Consider the following 17515-nt stretch of genomic DNA (forward strand, 5'->3'; position numbering starts at 1 on the left):
CTTTCAATAACAGTTCTAAAGGAAATAGTACATGCAGCACGCCAGGTTTTTGAAGTTCATAGAGTACTATTTACTTCTTTGTATTTCATATCACAGGGCTCTAGAGTAAACTCACCTTTACTTAATATCTTTCTTTCACTTTTTTTTCTCGTTCTCAATCTTTTCTTATGAAAATATTTTTAAAAGCATGCACCACAAATACTTCAGAAGCCAATGAGCCAATAGAATCTGCTGCTTTTGTTCCCTTCTTTTAGAAGTTGAGCTTTTGCAATGCTTCCGTTATACTTATGATCAGGATACCAGAAAGAAAACACAACAACCAAGTAAGAAAGATTTTAAGTATGAAGCACTGCTGGAAATAGAAAAGCGTGTGAGGCATCGTTAGGTGTCAGGCGTTAGGTGATCTCAGTGTGAGTTCATCTTAATTGTTTCTCCTGTGGTTTTTCTCAAACCTACTGCTACAATAGTAGGGAACAGATTTAGGAGAAAACATTATCTGGACTTTAACAAATGTCACAGAACTGGTTGCATTTTGTGTGAAGAAGAATTTCAGTTCAACACAACTCCATGGTGTTCCTTCAAGGTGACCCTTCCTCTCTGCAGCTCTCAACACACCAAGAAAAGTGGATGCACTGTTCTGAAAGATGAGAGGTTAAGTTCTTAAAAAAAAAAAAAAAAAAAAACAAAAAACACCGTTGAGGAACAAAGTTGGATGCCCTCCAAGAGAAATGATTCGTGACCTGGAAAGAGCCTTTGGTTTCACACCTGGAAAGGATGTAGATTCAAGTGGGATCTATAGTTGACATTAAGAGGGAAACCACTAACATATCCGCAGGGGCCCTCAGGCCAGCATGGGGCACCTTAGGTCTTTGAGGTTAGCTCTCCTGTAGTTTATTGGGGCCATCAAGCTGAGGTCAAGCTGCACTGTCGATACAACTCTGCCTCCTGCTCCTCTTTGGGGAAGGAGCAGCATTACTCCACATTTATCATGTTCTGAAAGTCTGCAAATACAATGGGCAAATTATTTAGTCCTGCTTTTAATGTGGTTTTAATAGAGTGAAGTAATGCTCCAGTGTACCTTAGAAAAAAGTCACCAAGAGACATACTTTTGAGAGCCACAATATGCAAACAATGCTATTGTTCTAAAAACTAGTTCTGAATAAGAGGCATGTTTATTGTTCTATCTCGAAACATCGAGATAGACCTTATGACATGGCCTACCTTGCGGGTTGACTCTGGAGACAGGAGGCTGACTACCAGCTGGAGACCTCCTGTGGAGACAGACAGAGAAGAGAAAGACTGAGTCTGTGTATCAAAACTCACCATTCCACCCCCAACACCCCACCCTCATGGTTACTGAGGACTTTTCCAGGTCATAATGAACTATATAGTGACATAATGCTATCTCCGGAAGGCAGGCTCCTGTAACCCGGGTAGATGACTGTAATTCTCTCACATCCAGATGGACTGCAATTCTCTCACATCCAGATGGCCTGGAATTTCCCTCTGCAAGGCCTCAGGATGCTCTGACTCTCCAGGAAGGAAGTTGTTTACTCCGGGTCCCCAACCAGCACCCTGTTTTAGGTTTTGCTGTTCCAAGAAGCCCTCAGAAAAGGAGTTGCTTGTTCAGGCGTCACTCGAAATGTCAGAGTGAATCTCAATTCCTTTGGGCAGTGCTGTAAAAAGTTACAGCCAGAGGAACCCTTAGCGATCAATCGCTTCAGGTCCCTAATTTTTGTACCTCAGGAGACTGACACCTAGAGAGGTGAAGTCACTTGCCCAGGTCATACAACCACTGGGGACAGTCATCCAACTTGCTTTACTTAGGGAACAGAATTTACATGGAGGAACTGGGATGTCATTCTATGTCATAACAAGCCTGCTGAAGTCAGGGGTTAAATGAAACAAGCAAACCCATGTTCCCATAGTACACGGGCTCCTCCTTTTTTCTTGGTTCTTTTCCTTTCTCTGCCCCGAATCTTTCAATTTCACTGCTCTTACCAGTCTTCTCATGTTCTGCAGAACTTCTACCAGACTCTCCTGTTTCCCGCTGCATTGCTGGAGAACTTCTCAGGAGTACTATTGGGCAGGGCTCTCAAACATTAGGGTGCATCAGAACCACCTGGAGGGCTTATTCAGACACACTGCTGGGCCCTACCTCCAGAGTTGCTGATTCAGTAGGCCTGGGATGGGCTTAAAAGTTGGCCCTTATAAAAAGTTCCCAAGTGGTGCTGATGCTGCTGGTCTGAGGATCACATTTTCAGAAACACTGGTATTAAGGATTCTTTGCTCCACTAAGGAGTAACAGGACATTTGCTATAGGTAAGAGAGTGAGACTCTAGTCCAATGGTTCTCAAACATGGATAAGCATCAGACTCATTAGGGGAGCTGTTAAACTTCTTTTCCCAACCCCGAAGAGTCGATTTCAGTATATCTGAGATAAGGCCTGAGAATCTGTATTTTTCACTTCTTTTTGCATTCTCATGCACAGGCAAGTTTGAGAAGGAAGTCAAATTCTAAATGACAAAGAACAGCCTGCATTGTTGTTGCTAAAGAAGAGTCTTCCTACTGGTGTGGCCACAAAATTATTTCCCTAGGTTTTTCTGCTGCTCTAAATTAATCTCTGGTCCTTTAGGGATAATCTAGCTTGTAGGTACCCACACCTAGTAGTCATAGTCTATAGACAGGTCCACATCTACCATTAATTTACTAGCTGGGTGATCCTAGGCAGGGTAGTTTTAAACTCTCAGTGGTATGAAATTTTCACATGTGACAAGAGAAGGGAAATTATCATCTAATGATTGTTTTTCTCTGCTAGGCTGTGCTAGGTACTTCTTAGCTTCCACTGGGAGTATTATCACCCCATTTTAAGGATAAGAAAACTGAAGCTCAGAGAGGTTAAGAAACATACTGACACATGATTTATAATTGGTACAGACAGGATTCAAAGCTAAGTCTTTCTGAATCCAAAGTGCATGCTCTTTCCACTATACTGTATGCTGATAACACCTGCACTAATACTGAGGGCTGTTTTTCAGGAAAATTAAGAGATTAAATTCCAAAATCCTTAGTCTGGCATTCAAAGTCCTTGCTCTCTAGCCCCAACATCCTTTTTCCAGCTTATCTCTCATAATTCCTCATTGCCTGACATTTCATCTCAGACCACTGACTGGCTGTGTGCTCTCATGCATCCTGTACTTCTCTTTTGTAGCACTTTAAAATTATAGCTTAAATAGGCTTTGTCTAGTTAGTGTTCAATACATAGTTCCTTAGATTAAATGTAAACATTATGTGAGCAGGCAACAACTTGTTTACTGCTTGATCCCTGGCACCCAGGATAGTCCTTCATATGACAAGCATTCAGTAAATACTTATTGAATAGAAGAATGAATGAATGAGGAACAAAGTTGACTCACAATTGCCAAGGCCAAACTTGATCACCTCTTTTTCCTTGAATATGTGCTGCCCCTTTCCTGTCATTATTCAGACCATTCATTCCCCTGTCAAGGAAGCTCTCTTCACACCAATCTACCCATCAAAGGTTAAGTTACCCATCAAACCTTCTCCAAAGGATGCCATCCTCTTAGCCAAGAGTGGTCCCTCTAATCTCTCATGGTGCTTTATTTGAATCTTTAGGGTCATTTCTTCATGTTACAGTCCATATTGGCACATATTATCTCCACTAGTAATCTGTGACCTGTTGATGGCAGGATCCAGTTCTGATATCTTTGCTTACATACTCTTCAGGTCCCACCAATTTGCCTGGCAAATAGTAAGAACTCCAAAATGTTAATCGAATGTAGATTGAATAACCCATTGATGTGAAAGTGATTTGAGAACCAAATACTCTATATGAATATTTTATCTGGTTTCCTTTTCACATACAATCTTGGCTCTATATGCCACTTGCCGTTCCTCGAACACAGCACTCTCTTTTGTTGCTGTGCCTTTGCATACATTTTGCTCAGTTGAATACTTTTCTTTTCTTTAAATGGCTAGCTCTTTCATATGTCCTAGGACTCTGCTCAGGCCTCACCTCCTCAGAGGAGCCTTCCCTCTGTGAGTGGCCCTCACCTGTGTTCTGTAGTTTCTGTGCTTACTGAACCATTGCATTGCTCATTCTGTATCGCATTTCCCATTTTCCTGTCTTCTCTTCAACTCATCTGGGAGAAATTTAAGCAATGATTGAACATTGTGCACAACTGTAACACAGGGATCTGGCATAATATTTGGTATGATGTAAGTACCTAACACATATGTACTGGATTAATAATACATTTTAACAATTTTATCTTGCATCTTTTCCTGAGTTCCAAAGAAGACTTTTGTGAAAGAAGACACTGAACGAGGAGACCCTAAATGTTGGAAATCTCTGCTTTCTTTACAGCATGCCTAATCACAGTGCCCAATTCTCTCAATGACTTCTTGGAAATTACACATGATATGCAAATTCTTTTGTCTCAGAATTAGTTTTGAAAATATGGCTTTTATTTAGAGTTGTCAATTCAGATAAGCATCTCTGTGTGGAAGCTTTGGAAAGGCAGGGACCATGTTTATTTGGGTTTGTCAATTATTCGTGAGACCTGGTGCAAACAAGATGCTCAGTACATTTTCAATGTTCTGTAAGTTGAGAATGCCAGACAGAAAATTGTAAGGAGTGCCAGAGGAAAGGGGTATTGGTTGCTCAGTTTCCAAAGTCCCTAACTTATGAAAGAATCATAAGAAGTTATGTGGCTGATTGCTGAAGACGGTGATATAAATAGGGAAGACAATATGACCATGGCAGTTCATACTTTCCAGCCCTGAATAGCACAGTGGAGAGAGAACTGGACTGTGACTAAGAAGACAGGAATCCTAATCCTGGCTCTGGCACCTTCCCACTGTATAGCCCTTGGGCATTTCATAGAACCTCTTAGTTTCTTCCTCACTTGAGGAGAGCAGGCAGGAACTAACATTTACTGGTGATTTACAACATACCAGGTCCTGTGTGAGGAGTTTTACATATATTGCTTCACTTAATCTGAGGAAATTTGACTAGGTTCATTCCAACTCTGAATGCTCAAAATTTTATGATCCTCAGCTAATTTAATTCACATGCCAAAGTACATACAGCAATAAAAGACATTTTGGATAGATATACACCTTAAAAAAAGTAAGTGGTTGTTAATCCTTTCCTGAAGATTACATACATGTTGATTAAATTATGCTTTGGAAGAATGTTAATACAAAGAAGTTACATGGTTGCCTGATAGTCACAGGTGATATTCATGATGTTGATGACACAGTTGATTGATAAATGACACCTCTTTGCTCCCAGCTCCATCTCCTGGCTATCAGACTGCTGAACGGTGGGCACACTCACTCATCCACCTGATTACTACAGCAGTCTGTTTAAAGTCAGCAAATGCTTTAAGAATGCTTATCTGAATTAACAACTCTAAATGAAAGCCATATTTTCAAAATTAACTCCTGGGACAAAGGAAGTGTAGGTTTTAATTTGCAGCCAAGAAATACAGGTCCAATCAAGCATCCCTCAATGGGATATTTCATGAAGGTGCAAGGAAACCACCTCAACAGGAACTTTGAGATTTCCACCCTTTGGGTGGTAAAGCACAGGCAGACAATGGAGTGCTTTTATGCAGAGCAGAGCCAAAAGATAAAAGAAATCTTGACTTATGAGAAGTATAGTTCTATGTGGGAGTTCCTTTTCCTACAATAAACCACACTAACCAGATGTCTCATGAAAACCACTCCTAGGACATAATTATTGCTTAAATGCTACATTCAAGGCAGGGAATGGCACCCTGGATCTGAAGTCAAGTATCCCAGAAAGAAATATCTGAGTTCCATGAATTCTACAGTTTCAGCTGTTAAGATAACTCTGTGTGTGTGTGTGTGTGTGTGTGTGTGTGTGTGTGTGTGTGTGTGTGTGTGTTGGGGTGGGGGGATGCTTTCTGTATGTTGTATCCATTCCTTTCAAACATTATTTTCTTCAGTTCCTTCTCTTGGATTTTCTTTAGTTGTTTGAAGGTATTCACTATCTAGAAATAAAATGGAGTGCATTAAATGGACACTCAGTTTTCCAACCTGCCCCTGCCAGTCTTCTCCGGAGATGGCTAATTGATTTCATCGATTTCAGCTTCCTGATGTCTGAAATCCATTATTCAGGACTGAGTCTGAGCTAGGCTGCACCACTTTCAACTCCCTTTGGTGAAACTCCAGTGGCAAATGTGCCCTGTCTTGAATTTTTGTTGGTGACAAGGTAGTACTTGCAATCATAACAGGATCAACTCTGTACACATGGGTATGAATTTGAGAAAGATCATTAGATACAACTATCTTACCACTGGAGACCTGCTTTGTGTGATAAGTATGGCTTGCTTTCAACCAAGGGTGACACAAGGGGCCGTGATTTGAAGGGTAGTCCTCAGCTAGAGTGTGGGAAGGGCTGTGCTTCAGCTATGCTATGGCAATTATGGTTTTGGGGTACTTGGTTCTTAAAAGTTCACAAGGACCAAAACCCTCAAGGGTGTGGAAAGACCTGATTATTGAGAAAGTAGTTTCAGTTGGCATGGCTTATTAATCAGCAGGGTTAGGCTGAATGTCCTAATACTACTAACAGAGGTAAAAACCCTCAAACTCATGCTAACAAATAAGAATGAGAACACCACCACCCACACGGCTTTCTCCCTAGTGCTGTGCAATGTAGTGGTTCTCAGTCCAGCCATGCTGAAGAAGCCTTTAAAATGTGTCCATATTAATCCCTTCCCCCTTATTCCCATCTCCATCAATCTGGTTCAGAGTTATACCCTCACATTTAATTCCTGAAAATACTATTTTAGCTACTGTCTCTATCTTCAGGCTTTCTGATCTTCAGATATTCCTTAAGTTCTTCCTAAATGTCTTTCTGTTCCAAAACCTTCCAGGAACTTCTTCCTATAAACCAGAAGACTTAACAGGTTTGGCAAATGAAAAGAGCACTGCAGTGACAGGATTCCAGGTTTCAAGGAAAACTCTGTTGCCCACTAGAAGCTATACATTCTTGCTGAAGTCGTTTAATCTCCCTAAGTTTTGTTTCCTTATCCTTAGAGTGGGAGTAACAATATACCTTTATTCATTCAATACCATGAATATCATTTATGGTGATCTAAGCTGACATAACAGATATGAAACCCCCAAAGTGTTACGCCACTTCTGGATTCAGCAAGAGAAATGTAACGATCCATTATAATAGCTCACAATTATTGAGCACCTACTTCATGCAAGATGCTGTTTTAAGTGCTTTGCAAATATCAATTCATTTAATCCTCACAACAACCCTATTTTACACATTAGAAAACTGAGATATAGAGAGGATAATTAGCTTGCCCAAGTGTATCATTTTTGAGAGGGTAGAATTGGGCTGTGAAGCCTGTAATCATGGCTCCAGAGGCCATATTCTACAAAGCAAAAACATAGAGAAGGGATCACTCCTGCAAATATAATTTTCCAAATAATTGGTGGTCTTTCCTCCAACAATTATTTATCGAGAAATTCATATATGTGATGAATTTTTATGAAGCACAAACTGTATGTCAGGCATTCTGCTATTCTTGGGAATTCAAGAAAAACTAAACCCAATTCTTACTCCTAAGGGGCACACAATCTAGTGGCAGGCGGAGATCCATAAAGCAAGTGATAAGGTTTTCAGAGTACTCTGGATCCAAATGAGGGCCACTCAGCCAGGTTTAGTGAGGTCAGGGAAAGCATCTCAGTGAAGGTGATACTAGAGATGGGACATAAAGACAATCAGGATTTGGCCAAGCAGACACTGGCAAGTGGAAAGAGACATTTTAGGAAGAAAGAACAGTAAGTCCATAATTAGGATAGAGAAGAGAGCATGCAGAGAACAACAGACCATGATTATTGAACATAATTCCACGTGGCTAGAGACGTAGTCTGATTGCTTACACTGCATCCGCCAGCATTTCATATTAGAATGTAAGCCCTAAAAGAGGAGAGAACTTGTCTGCTCTGGATACTATTATATTACCAGTGCCTGCTACTGATGGGGGTGCTCAGTAGTTGTTTGCTAAATGCATATATCCATGTATGAATGGATGGTATGTGCTAAATAAATACTTGTTGGATGGACAAATAGATAAGTAAGTAAATAAATAAATAGATAGATCAATAAATACATAAATGGAGTTCTACTCCAAAAGAGGCTGGGACAAGCTTCTAGATTTCATATACATTGCACTAAATATAAACCCAAGCAACTATCAATTAAATTAATTTGTCTTGGGTGCAAGCACCAGCATTTAAACTTTATCTTAATAACACTGGACTGCTGAAATGCCTCAAACTGAAGGGTGACACAGTCATACAACATGTGAGAAAGATCACTCACATGGAAGTTTGATCAGAGTATACAGAGTCATCTCACAAGAAAGCCTAGTCATAAAACAGTGAAAGGAAAAGCAAACATTCAAAGCAGGGTTTACTCCCACTTTTAACAAATCTATTCTATGAAAATTTGTATGAAAGCAAAGGACTAAAAAATAATTTCACAAAGATGAGAGATATAGGATACTCTGTAGTGAACTCTGGCTGAAAAATTAGATGTAGGTTTTGGCCCTGATGTGTCTCTAACTTATGGAGTAGGGGGCAGTTGTTAGCAAGTCACTGGATTCTTGAGAGCTTAGGTTTCTCCTAAACAAAGAGAATCAATGGTCTCAAAGGCCTCCTCCAGCCCTCTCAGTCCAGGATTATGGGTTCTATGACTCTGACCTCTGTGATACTTTTTTAAAACATGCAGAAGAGTGAACGGAATAAAACTTTTAGCTTAGGCTCATAGATTTGAAATGATTTTGGAGAGAGTATTACTGCAAGGAATATAAAGTTCAAACCCTTCATTTTATAGATATGGAGATCAAGGATCAGCAATATTAATTTAAATGCCAAGATCATATAATTAAGTGAAGGTGGAGGAGAAGATAACCCCACACTTATTCATTAAACTGCATGAACTTGTTTATAGAAAATCAAAAACTCGGCAAATTGGACTTGAACTTTGAACTTTTTGCTACGTTTAATTTTAAGTTTGAATATCTGAATTCATTAAGAACTTACTCCAAAAGACTTCTAATAGAATTTATGGCCATTACTGGTCAAAGTGGTAAATGTAAAAGTCAACAAAAAATAAAATCCTCCTCTTGTTCTTTCATTTGTGAATTCCTACTGGATACTAAGTCTTATAGGTACAAAGACTAAGAAGACCCAGACTAGGTTACTTTTAATGTTGTATGAGTTCTAAAATACTATGGTGATCCATCCTATTTTCAAATTTTAATGTGTATATTAACTCAGCTTGGAGGGCAATTTTCCATGTAATAGTTGTATTTTTTAATTGCTGCTCAATACTTTGCCTTTATGTTAGGGATTCAAACTCCACAAAAAAGTCAATGCTTACTTGTTAGATGTACCATGAAGGTTTGTCAGTATAGTGAAGTTGTTTCTCACACTTCGCAAGCTGGCAAGGACCTACAAGAAAAATGTTTAAAATGGTTAAGGCCAAAAGAAGACAAATGGCCAGGTTCAAACTTAGAAACCAGCAACAGTGAAAGCAAGCCAGGGTGAGCATAATACATACCTGGGCAAAAGGAGTTACAATCAAGTCATCGCCATGTCTGGTGAAAAGAGAAAAAAAGAACCTTTAGAAATTTACTTGAATTATAACTGTGACATACAAGCTCTAATATTAAATTTTATCAGTGTTAACAACACAAATGTTACGCAAGTTCTTCTACCTGGATATAAGGCAGGACTCACAATTTGGCCTGAAAGTGTATCCCAAGAGCTTGAAAGGAAAAAATTAGTACCAGATTCATGACTCCTGAATTTACAGTGACTACACATAAAAGCATTTGCAAGTAAGCATATATCCTCAGGATATATTCCCATTAAATAACAGATCCAGAGTACTGTAATTTAAAGCGACTTGTGGATTTTGGTTGCCAAAGCCAGGAAATTCAAAGGGAGGGCTGCTCACAGGGACACACACAGTTGGAAAAAATGGTATAACAGTCTGGATAAAGGTTAACTTTGGATTTCCTGGCTTTTGTTGATTCGAACCACAGCTTTAATTCCATTTAAACACAGATTTCTGTCTGGGAATCCCATTACTTTTTGTTTTTAATATAACTTTTTTCTTAAAGTACCTAAGGAAAAGCTTTTAATAGGAGCATATGGCTGAACCCACCATAATCATACCATTGTCACTCCATTTTGTCCCAAAGAACTGATTAAGCTGTACCCAGTGTTATGTAAATCTGTATTTAGGAAGAGTCGAAAATGTGTTTTCAGAAGTGCACACTGTCTCTCTGGCACATGCTTTGAGAAATCTACTTAAACCCACATTCAGCAATCTCTCTATTGAAGGTACCAGAAGACATGTTGGTTTGAGCTATAGTCACAAAATCAGGCCCTTTGCCATTACAGTGTGAATCATCGTAGCAGCACAGAAGTTAGTAACAGTGAACCTTCCCTCAGTGTCTAACCTACCTTCCCTGTCCTCATAATTGTCACACAAATATGGCACCTTATTTGTTAACTACATTAGTGCAACCAATAATTATTAATCGTGTGACATGTACCAGGCACCATGTGAGGTCTGGGGCTCCAGAGTTAACAACACATACATCATTTGGGCCTCTCCTCTATCATAGGCTTTTAACTTGGCATCTTATTTAATATGATACTTTTCTTTCCACCTTTGTCTTTAGCTAGAAACCTCTGAACTTCAATTTAATCTGGCAAGTTTCTTCTGTGCCCACTTTGTACGGTGACAATAAAAAGAATACTGACAAGGAGTAAGCATTCTTTGTGTGACTACTACTGTCTGCCAGGCCTCATGGTAAGCAGTTTACATGCATTATCTCATTTAATTATTGTAACAGGGTTGTGCGGCAGGTACTCTTAATTTTGCTATTATATAAATGACATCGATCCACACAGCAGTTAACTAGCACATGCCTAGTAAGTAGAAGAACTGAGACTGATTCCAAATGTAAGAATTTAGACCGTTTGGTTTCAAAAATCTGTGCTTTTAAACACTATGCTTCGTTTTTGTTGTTGTTGTCATTATTTTGCTTTGTTTTGAGACAGGGTCTAGCTTTGTCACCCAGGCTGGAGTGTAGTGGCGTGATTCCAGCTCACTGCAACTTCTGCCTCCAGACTCAAGCAATCTTCCCACCTCAGACTCTGGAGTAGCTGGGACTACAGGAACATAACACCACACTAAATTATTTTATTTATTTATTTATTTATTTATTTATTTTGTATTTTTCTATAGAGACAGAGTATTGCCATGCTGCCCAGGCTGGGCTCAAGCAATTGGCCCACTTTGGCCTCCCAAGTGCCGGAGTTACAGGTATAAGCCACTACACCCAGCCTATGCTTCCTATTTTATGACTTGCTGCATAGCTGACATATCAAATCATACAAAATACTCATGACCTCCAAAATTAAAACAAAGTAGGGGAGACAAATTATTTTAAAAACTGTAATAGACATTTTAATATAGAATGAGAATTACAAACAATGGGTATACTTCATGAAGTCCAAAGGAAACATGATAATTACAGGTTAGAGAAAGTAGGAAAGTCTTGATTGAGTGAGCAGTGTTTCAGATGAACTTTGAAGGATTTAAAAAGTCAGGGATGGTAGATGTTGCCAATGAAGAGAAATGACAGGAACAAAGGCACTGAAATGAGAAAATACTGAATATGCTTATTAAGATCTTTGATGGCTATTTGGATGGAGAAGAGCATATTAGTTATAGACATTTGTAGAGAATAAGGATAGAAGGCCCCCCATGCTCATATTATGGACAATCCAGACAAAGATTATAGAGTCAGTACTTAACTCCATAGAAAGAAATGACCCAGGCTGGGCGCGGTGGCTCAAGCCTGTAATCCCAGCACTTTGGGAGGCTGAGACAGGTGGACCACCTGAGGTTGGGAGTTCGAGACCAGTTCGACCAATGTGGAGGAACCCTGTCTCTACTAAAAAAAATAAAAATAAAAAAATAAAAAAAATAACCAACAACAAAAACTTAGCTGGGCGTGGTGGTACAGCTACTCGGGAGACTGAATCAGGAATCACTTGAACTCAGGAGGCAGAGGTTGCAGTGAGCCGAGATCACACCATTGCACTCCAGCCTGGGCAATAAGAGTGAAACTTTGTCTAAGAAAGAAAGAGAAAGACAGAAAAGAAAGACAGAAAGACAAAGAAGAAAGAAAGAAAGAAAGAAAGAAAGAAAAGAGAGAGAGAAAGGAGCCAGTGAAGGTTTTTAGTGAGATGGAAAGTGAGATGGGCCAACAGAAAAGTGTTTTAGAAAGTAAAGTGCTTGGATGTGGAGGGATAGATTGGAGAGGGGACAGACCTGGAAAGAATAGTTAGAAATTGCACCCATTCTGATGAGAAGCAATAGGTAAGGCCAAGAAAGGGACAGAATGAGACAACTGGAAGAGAGCCCAGAGGTTTTGCAGGACTTGACACTTAATTGGATAAGGGGTCATAAAGAAATATAATTTTCAATTTTAAAAATGGATATCTGAGAAAACAGTGAAGTCATGAGTAGAAATAAGGAAATGAGGAGTTTACCCTCCTGTTGGGGGAGTTTTAGGTAGTCACTGAGTTTTTAAGTTACATGTTGAACTTTAAGGTACTGATTTACATCTGGGTGGAGACATCGAGCAGGAAGACTGAGATATGGGAATTTGCGCTATAGATTAAGGGGTTCCCTACAAAAGTAGGGATAGTTAAGGCCATGGCAGGAAGTGGCCCCCTGAGGTGGGGGTACATATAAATAGGGAGCCAAAGGAAGAGCCTCAGGTTTCTTGGAGAGATGCAAAAAAAGAAAGACAGAATAATCAAGAGAGGAGCAGTTGTGATAAATGGAGTGTGGTAAACTGTATCAGAAACTGCCCCTTTCCAGTCATTTTTCCCAAGATGAACTTTGAGATGGGTAAAGATCTTGCAGTTTGTTCTGATTCTTTCCTTCCTTCCTTCCTTCCTTCCTTCCTTCCTTCCTTCCTTCCTTCCTTCCTTCCTTCCTTCCTTCCTTCCTTCCTTCCTTCCTTCCTTTTCTTTCTCTTTCTTTCTTTCTCTTTCTTTCTTTCTTTCTTTCTTTCTTTCTTTCTTTCTTTCTTTCTTTCTTTCTTTCTTTCTTTCTTTCTTTCTTTCTTTCTTTCTCTCTCTCTCTCTCTCTCTCTCTCTCTCTCTCTCTCTCTCTCTCTCTATTTTCTCCTTTCTATTTTTTTTTAGGCTAGTTAAGTGAAGTGTTCTGATTTCTGATGTAAAGTTCACATTGTTCATAAGACATCAGGGTGAATTTGGGACAAGATAATGGATTTAGATTTAAGTGCATCTTCTATGACTCCTGAATTTCCAGAGTCTGGTATCTAATAAAAGCTAAATAATATAAGTAAATCTCATGCATAGGTGGTACCTTGAGCTGATGTATTGTTGAATGAGTTGGAGGAGTTATTAAAACTGCACAATCCAAAGACTAAAGGGAGATAAAGAAACATTAATAGGCCATAATGTCATCATGACTTTATCATTATGGAACTTCTGAAGTTTAGGAGAACAGAACATTCAGAAGCAAAAAATAGATTTTACAGATTCCCAGCATTGGTTCCCTTAAAGAATTCGAGCTGCCAAAGCTAATGTTGTATGTTAGAAAACTGCTGTTAAAGAATCTATCAGACAATTTATAGAAAGCAACAGAAGAGAAACAAAAAACTGCTCTTTGAGTGCAACCAGATTATTTATGGAACTATTATAAATTTTTAAAAATCATAATTTGATAAATCACTAGTTAAGAATCAAATAGCATAGAAAGAACAAAACATTTGATTGATTATGGAAACTGATACACTTCTTACTTTCCCAAACCCCTGGAGAAGGCAATGCCTCTCAGGAGCAAGTCTGGATATTCAGAACCATTGCAAGAGCAACATCTAGTGACAAAGCCAGCACATTGCAAATTTAGAGCATAACTGGAAATGAACACTCCAGTCTCAGTACTGAGTCATAGAATGGAGTGTATGTAGGTCTGCTCTAAACAATAAAATACTTTTCTAGAAAGCAGAAAAACTGCCTTTCACTGCCACACTCTGAATTTTATTAATTCATTCCACCTTTCTGTTTTCTCACTACACACAGAATTTAACTTGTAATTTGCTTGATTTTAGTCTGTCATATAGAGAGATAAATACTATAGTGGTTAACAGCACAGATTTTGGAGACAGAGAGCATGGGTTTGTTTCTCAGCTGCATTATTACTAGCTAATCCTCTTCATGTCTCAACATTTTTACCTGTAAAAGAGGGTTGTGTGAGAATTAAATGAATTATTACATATGTACAACTCTTAATAACAGTGCTTAGTACATAAAAGCAGCTTAGTTATTGATTTATAGTTATTAGCAATACCAGTAGGTAGGTATCTTTGTTTTTATACGGATGGTCCTCAACTTAACGATTATTTCACTTACTCCTTTTTTTTTTTTTTTTTTGAGACAGAGTCTCACTCTATTACCTAGGCTGGAGTGCAGTGGCATGATCTTAGCTCATTGCAACCTCCGCCTCTCTGGCTCAAGTGATCCTCCTATCTCAGCCTCCTGAGGAGCTGGGACCACAAGCACTCACCACCAATCCCAGCTAATTTTTTGTATTTTTCGTAGAGACAGGGTTTCGCCATGTTGTCCAGGCTGGTCTCAAACTCCTGAGATCAAGCGATCTGCCCGCCTTAGCCTCCCAAAGTGCTGGGATTACAGGTCATCACGCCCTGCCCAACTTACAATGTTTGACTTCACAATGGCACAAAAGCCATATGCATTCAGTAGAAACTGTACTTTCTGTATGTAAGAGTACCCATACAACCATTCTGTTTTTCACTTTCAGTACAGTATTCAATCAATTACATGAGATATCCAACACTTTATTATAAAGTAGACTTTGCTTTAGATGATTTGCTCAACTGTATGCTAAAGTAAGTGTTCTGAGCACACTTAAGGTAGGTTAGGTCAAGCTGTAATGTTTGGTAGGTTAGGTGTGTTAAATGCATTTTCAACTTACAATATATTCAACTTAGGATGGAATTTTTGGGACATTGTAAGTTGAAGGGCATCCGTAATTAAAGGGTTGCATGTCTGAATTTCCAGGCGATGAGAGCTCCTTTAAGATATACATGTCTGTCCATTGCAATCAAGAGGACTCATACTTACGTGATATTTACAGTTTGCAAAGCACTTTCATGTACATTATTTCATGTAGTAAGAGAATGCTCCTGATCCCAGGAAATGGTGCAACCACCTATCTTCTTGACCAAGCCTGAAACCTCCATCTCCCTTATCCTTCAGTCAAACACTAACTCCTGCTGATCCTGACTTGCAAATATGTTTTAACTGCTCACTAGATCATCTGTAATATAAATCCCTGTCCTCTTTTACATGAATATCATGGCAGCCTCCCATTTGGCTCTGTAGGTTTGAGTACTAGTCTTTAAGCTTCCCTACTCTGTAAACCATTTTCTATGCTGCAATCAGAGCTATTTTTAAAAATGTTGCATTATATATTTATCTGCTTAAAGCCCTTAGTAACTCTCCACTTGCAGCATAAAGGCCAATCCCTTAACATAGGCCCTTCATGATGAGGTTCCTGCTCACTTTTCCAGTCTCGTTTTTCACCACTTCCTTATCCTCTCATATCCTCTGGATCAACCACACTGAGCTGTGGTTCTCCAAAATGCTCCCACACTAACTGGAGAATTAGTTAGCAACTGGCCTCTCCTGCACGTCCTTCTGCCTGCCTGACTCCTCTAGCTGAGCTGTAACCTCCTCAAAGTAGGCTGCTTTCCTGCCTGGCCAGACCTTTCAAACCAGTGCATAACGCTCTATGCCTGCCCTTATCGGAAGCTACTAAAACTGCCTATTGACTTACTAATGTTTTAGTACCCTTGAAGACACAGAAACTGTTCCTGTTTATTGGGGAAGTCACTTAACAGACTCTAAATGAGGCTGAAAAATAAAAAATAATGCTATTAATTTCTGTTCTGCCTACCTTTCCAGCTGTTAGGAGGATCACATTCATTCTCTCTTTTAGTAAATATGTAAATTTAGGAACTTTGTGAATAAATAAGACAGTTTTTCAGCCTCATTTAGAGTCTGTTTACATGCTGGATATCCATATCGTTTACCACCTAGACTCCTGGGGTTTGTCTTGTTCCCGTTTATTGGGGAAGTCACTTAACTTCTCTGTGCCCTCATGTCCTCATCATTAAAACAAGAAAGTTATAGTACCTACCACATTGGGGATACGGGGATTAAATGAATTAACATACGTAAAGTATTTTAACAGATAGCATACAGAAAATACTCAATAAATGTGTGCTTTTATTTACAGATAATTTAGAGACAATAAAAGAGATTCAACATCTTAAAAGCCACAGTGCTAGCAAGTGTGATGGCTGTAAGTCTAACTCAAGTCTTAGAAACCACACTGCACTTTTTGCCAGTCCATCAGTAAACAGGTTTTAAATTTAAGTGGGTTGTTATTTCTGCTTTTCTTCTTGGTTCTTAGGTCTCATTTCCCTTGAAAATGAGTAGGCTCTCTCTAGAGACTACTTAGTCCACACGCAAATGGTGGCTTTCAAAAGCTTCTTGCCCATGTAAGGCTTTGCAAAATGGGATGACCAAATGAAAAAAACATGGAGTGTCCTTTCCTGTGGCTTTGCAGGTGGATAATCAAAACTCCATTCTCTCCATGGTGGTTCCTGCCACAGTTTTCAGCAATAAAACTGGCCTTAGTAGTTTCCAGTATTTTATGTTCCCATGAGGCAATCTGTACCTCAGTATACGAAGGCATTACGTTTGGGATGACTACAACACAGGAACTGAACAGAAACCAACAAACTATTGCCACATCTAGGAAAGTATCTGAAATTGCCTTTTGGGACCCAATGGTGATCTTGCTTTATTGCCTTATTCTGATCTCTCCTTTGTTGCTCAAAGTTAAAGCCACTTTTAATTTTTCTTGTTCACATTTTTACTCTTAATATCTTTTCATTCACTCTCCCCTGACTATAATTTCCTGTTACTCTTCTGAAAAAATTCAGATGAGAAAATTTTAAAAGCGAGTGTTTCCTTTATTACTAGGATTTAATGCAGTAGAATTATGCAAAGTTTTCCACTTTTCATAAAAAATTCACGACAGCTCTGTGCTGGATATGAGGGGCTTGTGAGCAGGGAATATCTGGCAGCCCCTACCAAATGGCCTTCACATCTAGACTCTTAGTCCATTATCACCCTTCTTCTTCCTGTATCTATGGATAGAAAGCAAAAGGAGTGAGAAGCTTGGGGGCTGCTGTTCCTCTGTTTCAATTCATCGTAAAGAATTAATAATCATGTAAAATAGTTCTAATAGCATTACTTTAGTTCAGATTCAGATGTTTGTGTGAAACTGGAT

General features: G+C 39.1%; 1 protein-coding gene across 2 annotated transcripts in view; it reads right to left on the reverse strand.

Annotated features, from left to right (window-relative positions):
• Positions 1-17515, reverse strand: part of PDE4B (phosphodiesterase 4B) — a 446330-nt gene that overhangs the window by 108905 nt on the left and 319910 nt on the right. For both annotated transcript variants that reach the window (XM_007978423.3, XM_007978424.3), the window contains 3 exons: positions 9635-9671; positions 9455-9525; positions 1222-1271 (listed from right to left, as the gene is read on the reverse strand). In XM_007978423.3, the coding sequence (XP_007976614.3) occupies positions 1222-1271; positions 9455-9525; positions 9635-9671 (158 nt within the window). The remainder of the gene's footprint in view (positions 1-1221; positions 1272-9454; positions 9526-9634; positions 9672-17515) is intronic.

This window comes from Chlorocebus sabaeus, chromosome 20, assembly GCF_047675955.1.
Source record: "Chlorocebus sabaeus isolate Y175 chromosome 20, mChlSab1.0.hap1, whole genome shotgun sequence".
NCBI classification, from domain to species: domain Eukaryota; kingdom Metazoa; phylum Chordata; class Mammalia; order Primates; family Cercopithecidae; genus Chlorocebus; species Chlorocebus sabaeus.